The 15,705-nt window shown below is 34.9% G+C and overlaps 1 protein-coding gene across 1 annotated transcript; it reads right to left on the reverse strand.

Moving 5' to 3' along the window:
• Nucleotides 1-8,654: 8,654 nt before the first annotated feature.
• On the reverse strand, nucleotides 8,655-14,090 carry LOC127085511 (protein LONGIFOLIA 2). The gene is made up of 5 exons (XM_051026031.1): nucleotides 13,318-14,090; nucleotides 12,902-12,981; nucleotides 10,545-12,608; nucleotides 10,257-10,407; nucleotides 8,655-9,669 (listed from the first exon to the last, which is right to left on the reverse strand). The coding sequence occupies exons 1-5, from the start codon at nucleotides 13,451-13,453 to the stop codon at nucleotides 8,840-8,842; spliced, it is 3,261 nt and encodes a 1,086-aa protein (XP_050881988.1). The 5' UTR covers nucleotides 13,454-14,090; the 3' UTR covers nucleotides 8,655-8,839.
• Nucleotides 14,091-15,705: the final 1,615 nt, after the last annotated feature.

The raw sequence follows: 15,705 nt of genomic DNA on the forward strand, positions 1-15,705 counted from the left end.
AAAGAATGCTAAAAAAAGAAATAGAGTAAAAGCAATTAAATTTGCAGTGGTGCATAACTCAGGGGGTGTGTAGCCTGAAAATGGAGGCTTTGGGTCTAACAGAAAAGGCTCAAACATGAAAAATTATTGTTGGGTTCAGCATGGGTAGCATCTAGCAAAGTAGGGGTGTAGAAAGCAAAATCGTGGGCTTAATGGCCTAAGCCCAACAGAATTGGCAAAGAAATGAAGCAAAAATTCAGCAAAGCCTTCTTCTTCATCTCTACACGTCAATATTCCTCTATTGTTGGCTTCTTGAAGGTGAAAATGGAAAAAACTCAATTTTGCTCAAAAATTATGAAAAAAGGGAGTTTTATGTTAGATTTTCTATGGGTTTTAAAATTATAGTATCAATTTTAAGTTAATGTTATGAATGGGGTTTGATTGTGGTTGTTGAAATTCAAGACAAGTGTTTATTGTGAGTTTATGTCAAAATTGGGGTTTTAGTGTAAAAAAAATGATTTTCAAATAAGTCGTTTCATGTTATATGCTTGTATCAATGCTAATACAATGCTTAATTCACTTTTATGCAAAAAACACTATGTTAGAAACTCCTATATTGATTATTCTTTACTACTTGAATATGGATTTTTGGATGTAATAAAAATTGCTTATTAAATAAGTTGTTTTAAACAGAAGGATATATTAAGGCTCTACCACATACATTCAACAAGAATCCTTCACTCAAGCATTCATGATAATGGAAAGGAAGAGATGAAGAATTATCGATGGAACGGAGGTTTGCTCCGGTTAGAAGTTGTAAACGGACGACGTGTTGAAGAGAAACGAAAAACTTCGAGAGGTAAGCTCATACACTTCTATTAATTTCCAAGCTTGAATGTAGAATTTGATGGATGGTGCTTGAATCTTGATGATTGAAATTTATGAATTCTTGATGATGAATTTTCTTGAATTATTGACAATTGTTGAAACTTTAATGATTATGCTTGGAATTGAATGGTGAATTGTTGAATATTATTGAAACTTTGATGATTATGCTTGAAATTGAATGGTGAATTGTTGAATGATTGTGGCTAAGTTCCACCAACTTAGAACTTCAATGTGAAGTTCTAAAATGGTGATGAATATGAACTTTTGTGAGGGTTAGAGAATGAAGATGATGATGAGAGATTATGAGAGATAGTGAGAAAATGGAAAAATGGTGAGAAAGTATTAAAGTGGTTTAAATGGTTCAAAGTGGTTCACCCCCAAAATTGGAAAGAATGACATGTTTACATAGTTTTTGTGAATGGGTTTGAACCTTTGGATTATGATCCAAGTAAAGTTTTTATCAAAGGTTGAAAATTTGAAATTAGAAATTGTGTTAGTTTGGTAGTTAGAGAAGTTAGGGGTAATGAGGGAAATGGATAGCTTGTGAAGAAATAGGTAGTTAAGGATAGTTAGAGGCCAATGGTGTTTGAGTTTAGCAAAAGTACCAAGTTAGGGGGTAAGGTAAATGGTCACTTGGTTAGAACTTGAAATTGGCTTGACTTTACTTTGATTTTACTTTGGATTTTTGTCACTTTTTCAATGCTTTCTTGATGAATCAAACTATGGACTAAGTGCTTTTGGGGAGTGGTCTTATGTTGAAAATAAATACTCTTGAGTGGTGTAAAAGTCACTTTGTCCTAATGACTTTTTGATGAATTTTGGATGATTTCAATCCATGATATTGATGATCAATTTGATGTATCTTTTTCTTTGCAGCAAAGTGAGAATTGGGGTGTAAGAATGGGCTCGAGGAGGCATCGGAAAGTGAAGATAAAGCCATGGGAATGAAGCTTCATGGAAGGAAATATTGTTGGAAATTGGCATCATGTAATATGTAACATAACCATGAAATTTTTTATTATTGATGAAGAATGATGATTCTTTTGATTAAATGCTTATAGGTTAGATCTAGGAAAATCCAGGGGTCAAACTCGAGTCGATGATCAACAGTTGACCAAAAAGTCAACATTGACCCAAAAAGTCAACGATTGACCAAAAAGTCAACAGTTAGCCAAAAAGTCAACTTTAACAAATTGATGTAATTTTTTATCCTCTTTCCTTGTAATCCATTTTTTCAATTTTTATCTCAAGTAATAAGCATTGTACCATGAATTTTGATGAATGAATGAAGTACTCTTTGAATTTCCAACTTTGACTTTCTTCCTTAAATTCAAGCAATCGAATCAAATAACAAACATCTCACTCCCTCTGACAACCATTAATCTCAAATAAAGAGATGTTTCACGCCATCAGTGATATGAGAAACAAACCTGAATAATTACCAAATAATATCTATCTCAAAAATTCGTTTAAACTGATTACGTCAATTATTATTGAACTTTGACTGAATGATTATGCTATGCAAAATATGAGAAAAGGTTAGTTAAATGCATGACCCAATTGAATTAATTGAGAACCATGTATGCAGATGATTTTAACGTAAGTCAGATAAAAATCGAAGAAAGTAGGGCAAAATTTGGGATATGACAACTACGCAAAAAGATAGTCCAACAAAATCTAGAATAACGTCTACTATAACAAAACCATAGTAATTACTACCTAAGATTTTTATCCTAGAATGACCAAAAAGATCCATATGGAGAAGCTCAAGAGGTCTAGAAATTGAAACAATATTTTTAGATTTAAAAGAGACTAGTGTTTACTTTTCCATTTGGCATGTGTCGCATAAGTGGTTTTTTGAAAATTAAATTTTAGGTTGATCGATAACTAGAACCTTTGAAACCACTTTGTTTAGTAAATCAAAGTTAACATGTGCTAAGTGCCTATGCCATAACCAAGAGTATTCACTCATGGTTATTAAACACTTAGTACTTGTTAATGATATATCATTCAAGTTAAGCATATAGATGTTGTTAACCCTCAAGTCCTTAAATGAGTAATCTTTCTTTTCATTATGTTCAATTATGCAATAACTATTTGTAAAAGTTATTTTATAGCCTTTGTCGCATAGTTTACTAATGGTAGGCATATTATGTTTAAGACCTTTAACAAGTATAACATCATAGATAGTAGTAGAAGAGGGATTACCAACACTACCTTTACCAAGTATTGCACCCTTATTATTGTCTTCGTAGGTCACAAAGCCCTTCTTCTTTGGCGTGAAGTCAGTGAATAGGGAAATGTCACTCGTTATATGTCTTGAGCATCCATTATCAAGAAACCACATTATCTCCACGGAGCCAAGACATTCAACCTACAATATCAAACAAGAGTGATAGGTACCCAATTTTCATTGTATCCTTGAGAGTGTGTGGAAATATTATTGCACTTAGGCAACCATTTAAATACACCTTTAGGGACCAAATATCTCCTAAATTTGCATTTAGCAATGGCATGGCCTTTCTTTCAACAATAGTGATAAGTCAAGTGTTGATGAGAGTGACTTTCGCTATTTGATTCTCTTACAACAAAATTATACTTTTTGTATGTCACATTTACAAATCTTTTAAATTTTGTTGTATTAATAGTGAAGGTAAATTTTGATTTTAAGACCTTGTTCAATTTAGTTTTTAGAGTAATAACCTCTTTTTTATAAAATGTGACAAGTTTAACAACCAAACCAAGAAGACTTCTTATCCTTAACATCATCTTTTGAAACATATAACATAGTTTGCTTAAGAGCTTCCATTTGTTTTTCAGTTTCTAAAACTTTGGCTTCTAAATATGAAAATATTCTTTTATTTGAAGCCAACCTTTTAAAAGCATATACGGCTTCACCATATAGATTTTTAAAAGCAATTTGTAATTCAGAATAAGACATTTCATTAATATGTTGATATTTAGAATGACTTGCATTTTTCTTCTTATGATGATGGCCCATGAGGAAAAAGTTTTTCGCTTCATCACTTTCACTAGAGCTACCTTCACTCGAGGATTCAATATCACTTTCCCAAGCTATGTATGATCTTTTAGGCTTATTAGACTTCTTATATTGACCCTTTCCTTTATTATTCTTAAGTAATGGACAATCCGGCTTATAATGACCAACTTTTCCACAATTAAAACATGAACATTTGGATATTTCTTTCTTATACTCATCTTGCTTTGAGAAATTTGATTGTCTTCTATAGTTGATGAGATTCTTGTCTGAGTGCTTCACTCAATTTCTCTTAATGTACTTATGGTATCATATAACAAAAAGTCATATTTCTTCATCATCTGAACACTCATCATCACTAGTTCCACTATCATATTGCTCTTTTGTAGAGGACTTAGAACTAGAAGCTACTATATAAATTGACTTCTTTCAACCTCTTATACCTTGTTCTTTTCTTACTCATGTTCTTCAAGCTTTCCAAACAAAGTAGTCATCTCTAATGTGAATAGGTTGTTAGCTTCTTTGATGGCGGTGACCTTAGGTTGTCATTCCCTATTAAGACATCTCAAAATTTTGTTAGTAGAAAGTTCATTGGAAATCAGCTTACCAAGTGCATTCAAACGGTTTACAAGATGAGTTAACCTCTTTTGCATATCGGCAATGGTTTCACCATGCTTCATATGAAAGAGTTCAAAATCTTGGTTCAAAGTATTAATTCTAGCTTGCTTGACCTCATTTGTTACCTCATGGGCAACTTACAATGACTCCCACATAGCTTTAGCGGTTGTGCAATGAGAAACACGGTAATATTCACCAACCCCTAAAGCGGAGATTAAAATATTCTTTGCTTTCCAAACACACGACCACTTTTTCTCATCATCTGCATTACATTGTGCTTCCGGTTTAGGTACAACAACACCATCCGCATTGGTCATAGTAATTTCAAATGGACCATTTTGGATAGCATTCCATACATTTCTATCAATAGAATTGATATGGACATGTATACAATCCTTCCAATAACCATAGTTTTTGCCATTCGAAATAGGTGCCATATTTACGCTCATTTAGGTTCAGAAGTCATAATCTAATAAACGATTTTGAAGCACAAGATAAATTGGTACTCGTGATACCACTTGTTAGATGGGGGAAACGATCTATAGGGGGTGAATAGATCGTAAATAAAATTTTTTCAATTAAAAAATTTGTTTTAAAATCATTTACTATGGCAAGCGAAAGTAATTCCATATCGACACTCGTCTATCCTGAACCATTATCGGAAGAATCAGATATACGCATAAATTGTAACAAAACATAAAACAATGATGAGAAACAAACCAATAAGTTTTCTAAAATAACATTTGAATAATTTAACACTTTGTAATCAATTTCCAATGAAATAGAAAACAAAAATCTGACTGAAACAATTTATCAAACACTTGGTGTGCAATATACACCAAGTTGATTTTCCTTTGTGTTGAAAATATGAAAAACTAAATGCAATTTTTTAGATTGTAATTATCGTACAAAACAGTTTAAATTACTTCAACACAAACAGAATTATCAGTTTATCAATTGCACACTAAGTGAATTATCAATATATGTATATATATATATATATATATATATATATATATATATATATATATATATATATATATATATATATATATATATATATAGAGAGAGAGAGAGAGAGAGAGAGAGAGAATACAAATATGTATTTAGGCAGATCTCTAATTGTCCTCACTATGGGTACGTATGCCCCCAATTTCAAATAGAATTAAGATATGTAATTAACATTTCCAAGAGTTGTATACAAGAGAAAAGGTAGCAATCTAAACCTCCAAAAAATATGTTTGATGTTGATCCTAACTTTTTCTCTCCCCTTTATCTTAAGCAAGATCAAGTTACCCAAGACTTCCAAGTTGATCCTCCAGTTACCGCTACTCCTTTGACAGAACCTCGTTCTTAAAATCTTTCACTCAGCTGAATCCTCATTGCAAAATATTGTACAAACCCCCAAATAAACATTAATCTTTGAGGAAAACCCCTAAATGGTTTTATCAATGAAACCCCCAAAGAATACTCAACCCAATTTGATTACAACAATCCTAAATTGGACCTAATCAATCTAATCGAGATGACACCCAACAAAAATGATTATGTGTAATTGTTGTGTGTATGAATAGAAGAAGATTGAAGATGAAGAGGAAAAACATTGTATGTTCTTAGTTTCAATGTTGAGAAATGATGTGTGAATGCATATTTATAAGTGTGTGTGTGTGTGTGTGTGTGTGTGTGTGTGTGTTCGAAAAAGAAATAACAAACAAAACATATTTTTTGCAAAAATTACAAGTTTTGTCAAATTAGAACAGAATGTATTGACTCCAAATAAGTATGAGTCAATACATAAGCCTGGGAGTCAATACAATTAAGGCATAGCTATTTGGCATGCCAAGACCTTCTGTTGGTATCGACTCCAATCAAAGATGAGTCAACCCATACACATTATGTATTGACCCACATATACTAATGTATCAATACATTGAAGGCTGAGTTTTTATTTCAAAAATATTTCAGTATGTATCGACCCATAGAGTGGGTGTATCGACCCATAGACTTGTTTTTCATGAAAATCATAATTTTGACTTATAATGACCTATCTAACCTGGTTTTAAATGTCCTAATATGAAAATTCACATCTAGACATAGACAATAAGATCCATTATCAACAAATACTAAGTGTCCTAGTTTTGACATCGTTCAAAACATTTCTTAAGAGGATAGTGCATTCATATATTTTAGTTGAGTTGGTTAGATTAGTTGGAGATTGCTTGATGTGTAAGCAATATCAGCCTATAAATAGGGAGGTGTCATATCATTGTAACAATGTAGTTGCATAAAGAAAAGTTGAATAAAGTTTCAGTTTGAAAGCATTGAAAGAATCTCGGCATAATTATTCTTTTTCTTCCCTTTTTCTCTCAAACCCTAATTTCTCCTTTCTTTCCCAATTCATCTTTTTTTTCTTTTCTTCTTCAATAATCGTTGTGCAGTTGAATCATATTGCAACCAAACTGTGGTTGATTCACTCGAGTGAAGAGTGAAGAACAAGAGGAGTAACCAATTAGAAAGATTGATTATTGTTCATCAAAATTGATTCGGAATTCTCCAAGATTTGGTAAAATTCCACATCAGGAGTTCGTCGTAATTCCAACAATAACGACCCCTTAAGAATCGAAACACTTGAGTGTCATGTATTGGTGACTTAAGGCATTGATAGGGTTTAGTCTCCTTAGTATGTCAATATTTGAAGAGTCAATTTTTCATTTCTTTAAGGTGTCTTTCCTGCTTCATTTTTATTTCCTTTCTTTCGACATTTTCCTTCCATGCGCTTTGAGAAAATTGTATCCACCATGAGTCAAAAGTCGAAAGAAGATGTTCGCTCTTCCTGGGCGAATTTTGTCTATTCTTCAACTATTTTTATCTTCGCTCAAGAGGATAGTCTCTATGGAGCCTTTATAGGTGTTTGTCCATCTTTGGATTGGGGTGTCTTATCCTCATGTGAAAAGTTGATTGAGTGTGGAAAGAGGTTTTGATATGGTTTGAACAAAAACGATATTTTTGATCACAAGTAAAGCAAACATGCAAGGTGGTGTTTAATTAAATTTCCTGCTTGACCTTTCTCTAAATGCATTTCTAGAATTACCATTGACATGCAAATGTGACATTTTTTTCAAATTTTTGCTTGACAAATCCGGAAGTACACTTTTGTATTTGTCACTGAGTTGTTAAGTGAACAAAATCATTGAAGGAGTGTGTCTGGAGATGCACATTCGGACTAGTTTTATTTGGGGAAAAATATGTGTGTCTCACTAAAGACGTATTTTGGTGTGATATGGGTGCATTTAGAAATACACTTCTGGATTCGTAAAGGCAATTTCATATTTTCATAGGGTGTTTCTCCACCACTTATGGTGGGAAAAGCAATCCCCAAGGGATTTTGCGATTGTGGAATGATCCAAGTCCAGCCATAACAAGTCCAAATGCAAAGCCCGTTTCTTCTAACGTGCACAAGAAGTCGCTCAATCCAAAGGATTTAAGGTTTGTGGAGTGACCCAAGTCCAACCCGAACTAGTCAAAAGGCAAAGTTCATTTCTTCTAACATGCACAAGAAGTCATTCAATCCAATGGATTCTGGGTTTGTGGAGTGACCCAAGTCCAACCCGAACTAGTCCAAAGGAAAAACCCATTTCTTCTAACATGCACAAGAAGTCGCTCAATCAAAGGGATTTTGGATTTGTAGAGTGACCCAAGTCCAGTCCGAACTAGTTCAGAGACAAAGCCCATTTCTTCTAACATGCACAAGAAGTCGCTCAATCCAAGGAATTTTGGGTTTGTGGAGTGACTCAAATCCAATCCGAACTAATTCAAAAGCAAAGCCCGTTTCTTCTAACATGCACAAGAAGTCGCTCAATTCTTCCTGTCTGAACAAGCAAATTCCATTTTTTCTAACTTGCACAAGAAGTCGTCATGACCTTTAAACACAACTATCCACCAATCACATTAAGTCAAATTATCCACAAAACTTTTTTTTCTTAATAAAAAAATATATCTCATACGCTAACTTGAGCATCGAAGTGTGTCATCCCAATTGAGTCAATCTCACGATCCACTCCGAATCGATTACTACCATTCTGAGCATACAAGATTAGAGTAGAAAATTATACAAAAAAAAAATATATTAGACCACTTTGTTGATACACTCCTATTTTCCTACACTCAGAAATTTTAGTTATAATGCAGTATGTATTCCATTCCATAAATCCATGGCAAGTCAAATTTCTTTACATCTTAGACAAGAAAAATAATCATAGCTCTATAATGCCTTGACACTGAAGATAAATTATATGCAAATGACAAGTTTATAAAGATCTAATATCAGTGAGAAATTAAGGAAAGAAATGAACCAAACTACTTTCCAAACAGTCTCCTGCGTCGAACCGACGACTTGACTCGCAAACCAGCAGCTTCACCAATCACAATATCATTCACCAAATCCTTGAATATCAATCTCTCAACATCCAACACAACTCCAGGTATTTCACCATTGAAATTTTCCCAACATTCTGATCCATGAATCACATCTTCACACAACAAACTCTTTAGACCGTCGTCCTCTTCGTCGTCTTCTAGGCAGGTTTCAGTTTTCTTGGCTTGGACTTTTTCTATCTCGAAGCATAGTTCTTTGAGAAGCTTTTGAGAGCTAAGGTTTTTCTTTGTGAGTTTGTTGGGTTGAAACCATGGTTCGGAAGAATAGCCTAGTTTTGCACCGAGGATTTCGTTCACGGAGTCAAAGATGAGTTTTCGGTGGAATTTCTCGGTGTTTTGCTTTGAGAAGGCGGATTTTTCGAAGGTGGTGGTTTCTTCTTTTGAAAGCAAACTACTTGCTTTGGTTTGTTCCAAGACAAGGAATAACTCCGGGTTGATAGGATGACCCGACGAGTGTAGTTGAAATGTCAGGAATTCGGAACTCAGGTCTCTGAGTAAGAGACCTGAGGCTAGTAGTATTTCAGATATGTATCGGTGGTCTGGATTTGAGTTTTCGCATAGTGAAGCAATGTAATCGTTTCTAGCTTCGTCGTGACTTGAGTTTAGCCGTCTAAGCTTCTGAACAAGATGATCTATGCTTTGTAATTTCTTGCGATTGATCTCCCCGGATCCTGTGCTGTTGAATGAAAGGCCATCATCGGGCTTCCATTGATCTTTGACCTCATTGTCTTTGGATTCTTGATCATTACCAACTGCAAAATTTGATGCTATAATCAGATAAGTAAAATATAATAATTCTAGATTATTTTATTAGCTTATTTCCTAAAGCTCTTCAAGATAGCTTATGCACTTGTAAGAATGTATGAGATAGCTTGTAGAAGAAATAGCTTATGAAATATCTATAAGTGGTTTTTAGCTTATTTCCTTAAGTTCTTCAAGATAGCTTATGAAAGTAGCTTATATGAAAACAGTTTGACTTTGTTTTATCTTTTTGTTATAGAAATGACTTAAATGTAAGTCTTTGTATGATAAGGGTATGCTACAAGGGCTTATTTACTCAAACAAGGCCTGCGTCATTCAATGTTATTAGACCTAATATGAAGTGTGGTCACCAGAGATAATCAATGTAGCACTGACACCTCAGAAAAAAGGTGCATCTGTGTAAGTGTCGATATCCAAAACCGACAATGACACTTGTGATTTCATCTAATTTATTCACTTTTTCAAATTATTACCGGTGTTGACGTGTCAGTGTCGGTGTCGTGATTCCAGTATCCGTGCTTCATAGGAGATAATATGGATACTATCTTTCTATCGTTAAATAGAAAGAAGAAACTACCTTGTGGATCTTTAGGTGTCTGCATTGCTGGCGATGCCACGTCGTCTGTGTACACAGATCCGTCGAGAACCGAGATAGGACTTGGATGTTCCAGGGCCTTTGTTGCAAGTTCCTGAGTTGTATCATCTTCATCCAACCTTGGAGTTGATTTCTACAACATTAGGTAAAATAAAACAACATATTGTTAAATAATAAGATGAATATGATGATATAGCTAGAATTGAAAACTTCATCGAATTGTTATTATAGTAAGAAAAGTTTGATTTAAAAGCAATAAATGGCTCTTACTTTCTGAACTGTTTCTGAAACCAATTGCTTCATCGCTTTCAAGGACGGACTCTGGCTGCCATCGGTTATGTTAGTCCGTAAACTACTAGTGACTTCAATATCCAATTTCGAGTCGACGGTCACACCATCTGATGGAAGAGAAATTTCATCCCCTTGGTAAAAATTTCGAGAATCATTGCTTAATTCACTCATTTGCTCTTCGCTATGCTGTGAGTTAACGACTTTGTCTTTGTGTCGTACTTTTCCACCAGGGGAAACTGATTCTGCTACCTTTTTACCAGATTGTCTTCTTGATTTGTTTGCATCGGATGGTGAAGTAGGTATACGAGATCGCTTCTCTAAATCCAGCTTCTTCTGCTGCAATCTTGGACTCACAGAACCTGAATTCTTCACTGGACTTTGGTTATTTTCTTTTGGGAATTGTTGAGACCTTGATTGAGATTGCGATGATCTAGTAGTCTTGGTAATGCTTGTTTTCTTTTCGGTGGAACTCGGAGAAGCATCCCTGCGAATATTCTTCGGAGACTGGTCTTTTAGAGTAGAAGATATGTTGTTTCTATTATGCGAAGCAGAAAAACCACCGATTGGAATAGCTGAAGAAGCCGAAATCTCGGATTTCTCAACAAGTTTTGCCGGTTTCATTATCACTATCGGAGAATCAAAAGCTCTTGCTGAGTCACTTCCCTTGATTGTAGATGATAGAAAATTGTTTCTCTGATGATTTTGTTGCTTTCCCGACCTTGAATTTTGATTTAGATTGGCAGCTTTCGGTTCATAGTCACCTCGACTTCCATTTACATTTGGAACTTGTTCGTCTTTTCGGCTCTCTAACAGTCCCTTTTCTTGCATTGCTTCTAGTATCTGCTTTAGTGCTCTAAGATCTCTTCCCGATTGTTTGAATTCGAGGTCCTTCAATCTCTTCTCTATCTCACTATAAACCGAAGGAAATGATTCCGGTGTTCTCGCTTGAGCTTTCGTTGTCCTTAAATTTGGCTTCTGAGAGTTTCTATTTGCATCATGTTGCTTCCAAGGTGCTGGTTCAATCGGAAACTTTGAACTAGAGACTGGTCTCATAACCACGTCAGGATTTTTCCGCCTTGGCGAAGTTGGATCTTTCGATGACATTTTTGGCGAGTTGGAAACTCGGAGCGGTTTTATGAATCCATTTTTCGATGATCTTGGAATCTGACCGATACCTTGAGCTAAGTAAGTTTCAGTTGAACCTGACTGAGTATCGCTTACCGAAGAGGAATCAGGTAATGCTTCCAAGCCCATCAGTTTTGCAACAACACTCGGTAGCCGATTTTGCATTGATGAAGACTGTTGTGGACTAGAGAATTTTTCATTGGAGGTGGAAGTGGCGCCGTAAACGTTTCTTGAGCCGTGGTTAGGCTTCGAATCAGAGTTATAAGTGCGCCACGAACCTTCCTTACTATCCAGTGAATGCCGAGGAAATTCTTTTAGCTTTGGTGTGGATTTGATCGTCTCCCGCGATTCAAAAGATAAACGGCTCATTTCTCTTCCATCATAAGCCAACCAAGGAGCATCCTTTGAGACGGAATTCCAGTGTCCATCTTTTACTTCATACGACGATCTCGGAAGTTCTCTAGTAGTATCTCCATAGTGCCAAGGTGCTTCTCGAAGTTTCGAAAGGACTCGGATCGACTCCTTTAGATCAATAGGCACACTTTGCTTCTCGTCTATTTCAACTCCGTAAGATCTATCAACATATTTTGACTGCTGAAAAGGTCGCGGGGAATCCCTATGCTTCATGGCATGAACAGAAGATTGCTCTTTGGATGTAGATTTTGACGATAGCCCTCGAGGATCCCTATACATTGAATCCTTCACGACATCACGTAGGTCAAGTGAGTGACGTCCGAAACGGGGAGAGATAGACGGTTGGTTCATAAATGTGTCCCTCGAAGGAGTTTCAAAGGAAGTCTCAACTTCAGCCTTAAAGTCCAAAGAAGACAACGATGATGAACAAGACGAGAATGATGCTCTCGATGATTCTGTCGAAATTCTTCGCTTTTCATTCAGACCTGTGTTTAAGCTCGTATCCTACAATGAATTAACTATACTTCATAAGCCAAATTTCAGCAATCAAAAGTATACGAACATAATAAAATCAGGAGAAAAACAGAAACAAAATTCAGATGATTGATTTTGTCAAAAACTACGTAGCACCGACACTTCACATTATAGGAGTGTCAAAAGTCCAACACATGTCAGTGTCAGACACCGAAATGACACCAACAGATGTCCATTTTTTCAAATTATTTCCAATGTAGGTCCAAAGTTTGTGTCAGTGTTTCACAGATATAATAAAACGAGGGTAAAAACAAGGTTCTTACGTTTGGGATTTGTCGATGTTGTAGACTATGATTGCTATCAGAATCTCTTTCCAAGCTTCCATCGCTGAAATGCAAATTACCTACGAAAAACACAAACATTTTAAAGCCGAATAAACTAATGAAACCGAAACATATCACCAGAACCTAAAGTAATGTAAATCACATGAACCGAAAACTTCATGGAGAATAATCAGAATATGATCATACACAACATAACAAAATTCCAAATGAATTTACAGTAACAAAAATATTAAAATCACAACATTTTTTCAACTTCACTTAGATGCTAACTCTTCGAAAATTCATATGTATAAGCAAATGCAATAAACAATTAACACTAATATGAGACTAACAACCTCAATTAGTAAAATTAACAGCTCAGATGATAAACAACATGTTACAAATCAGGGAAATACCAGAAGGAAGTCTCTTCTGGCGAGCCGTGAGTATCTGATGCCGATCGAAAAGTTGAAAAATTCCAGTCATACAACCAATCTGCTTCTGCAGATCTTGATTATCATCTGCTAAAGAATGCAGCAACTTTGCAGCCATGACAAGTCAACCCTTTAAATTTCTCCTCAAAATTAAACTCAGCCTCTCTAGTCTCAACCACCACAATCAAAATCAACTACTACACCCTACACTCTCTTCATGAAAAAAAAAACTTTTTTGATCTAAATTTCTCTCAAAAGTCAAATCTACTCACACAACACTGCAATTTCCAAACCCCTTCTGAGTAAACACTGTGATTCTTTTACTACAGAGAATGGAACAGTTTCAACCGTTCTGAAGAAACACATAGAGAAAAAATGCTACAGCAATTTCTTGAGGCACATAAAATCACTCAAAGAAAAGACCCTTTACATGAAGCAAACTCCATCAAACTCAACACAGATTTGGGTTATCAAAAACACATTAAAGATTAAAACTTTACACTGTTTTAAAACATTGTAGGAAATCTCATGAGTCAAAGGGAAAAACCTTAATAAAATGGTTTGAGAGAAAAAAATAACCTTGTAGGTTTCAGAAAAGAAACCAGACAATAGGTTGTGTGAAAATGCTAGAGATAATACAAATAAGGAAGGGAAGGGAAAGAAACAAGGGTCGAAGAAAACACCAAAAGTGAAACCAATGTTGATGTAAAGAACAAAAACACAAAGATATCTTAATGGAAGCTAAGGAAGGAAAAGAAAGGGTCAATTTTTATTTTATTTTTTTGGTGGGGTGTGTCATAAAATTGTGCTAAACAATCTGGTTAGAGCTGTCAGAAAGATTTACTATTTTTTATATTTTTTCTTCTTTATTGCTTAATATTTCTTTTTTTTAAAAGCATATAGTCTTTTTACTTTAATTTAATGAACAAATTTTTTTTCAACTAATTTAGTAATTGAGATTTTATTTTTTTAAGTAAATAAATGAGATGTCATTGATTCGAATTCACGTCTTGCATTTGATATCTCTGTTATGTATATGATTTTGTGAGAATTTTTATCGAACTATACTCTCAACAATGGTAGTTTCTTGGTTTGACAAAGGTTTAGCATGTAGTTGAAGTCCGTTCACATATTGATCCTGCATGATGTAGTCGAAGTATGTTCAAGCATGTAGTAGTGAAATTGTTAGGTTTGTTAACATGTTGAATTGGGTCTTTTGTTTAAGCTCAATTGTTTAAGTTAGTTTGTAGCTTAAGTTAGCTTAGTAGTCTATAAATAGACTAGTTCTCTCAAGTTGTTGATAAGGGAGTTTTGGTTCTTGTAATCACTTGTAATCTTTAAACCCTAATAGAGAAAGTGAATAGTAAAATAATTATAATCAATTCTGATTTTCTTCTTCTTCCCTCTTCTCTGTCTTTCATAAAATCTAATAAGGTTTCTTATGTTTGTTAAGAAACTCAACTTTTTTCATATTTTGATTTGTTCTTGACGACATCAATTCACAACAAACTTGTGTGGTGAACATGGAGAAGATGTCGTCAACAAAGTATGAGATTGAGAAATTCATTGGTGTGAATGATTTCGGTTTGTAGCGCTTGAAGATGCAAGTGCTACTCGCCCAGTGGGGTTTGTTAGAAATGTTGAAAGGATCGAAGAAGATGAATATTGATCTATCGGAGAAGGAGAAGTCGACGATGATCGAGAAAGCCCACGACGCCATTGTATTGAGCCTTGTGATAAGGTTCTCTAACAGGTTTCGAAGGAGAAAACTGCAGTTGGTGTGTGGAAGAAACTCGAAGGATTGTACATGACGAAATCGTTGGTCAATCGTCTCTGTCTAAAGCAAGTTTTATATTCATTCAAGATGAGTGAAGACAAAGTCTTGGTTGAGCAGCTAGATACGTTTAACAAGTTGATTCTTGATCTTGAGAATATTGAGGTCAATATTGATGATGAAGATCAAGTGTTGTTGGTGTTGTGTGCTTTACCTAAGTCCCATGCTCATTTCAAAGAAAATCTCTTGTATGAAAGAGATTTGTTGACCTTTGATGATGTTCAATCTTCCTTGTACTCTAAGGACTTGAACGAACAAAAAGAGCACAAGTCATCGACAGTTGGTGAAGGTTTGTCCACTAAGGGGGAATTCTTGAATAAAGATGGTAGGTTTGAGAAAAAGAAGGGTAAAATTATACATAATTCTTATGGTGGTAATGCTCCTACTATTAAGTATTATCATAGTAAAAAGGAGGGTCACACAAGAAAGGTATGCCCTGATCGACTGAACAATCATGGTGGAAAGGATAATGGTAATGCAACCATTGTGCAAGATGATTATGAATCATCTAATATCCTGGTGGTTTCAAGCAGCGA

The sequence above is a fragment of the Lathyrus oleraceus genome, chromosome 5 (genome assembly GCF_024323335.1).
Source record: "Lathyrus oleraceus cultivar Zhongwan6 chromosome 5, CAAS_Psat_ZW6_1.0, whole genome shotgun sequence".
In the NCBI taxonomy this organism is placed as follows: domain Eukaryota; kingdom Viridiplantae; phylum Streptophyta; class Magnoliopsida; order Fabales; family Fabaceae; genus Lathyrus; species Lathyrus oleraceus.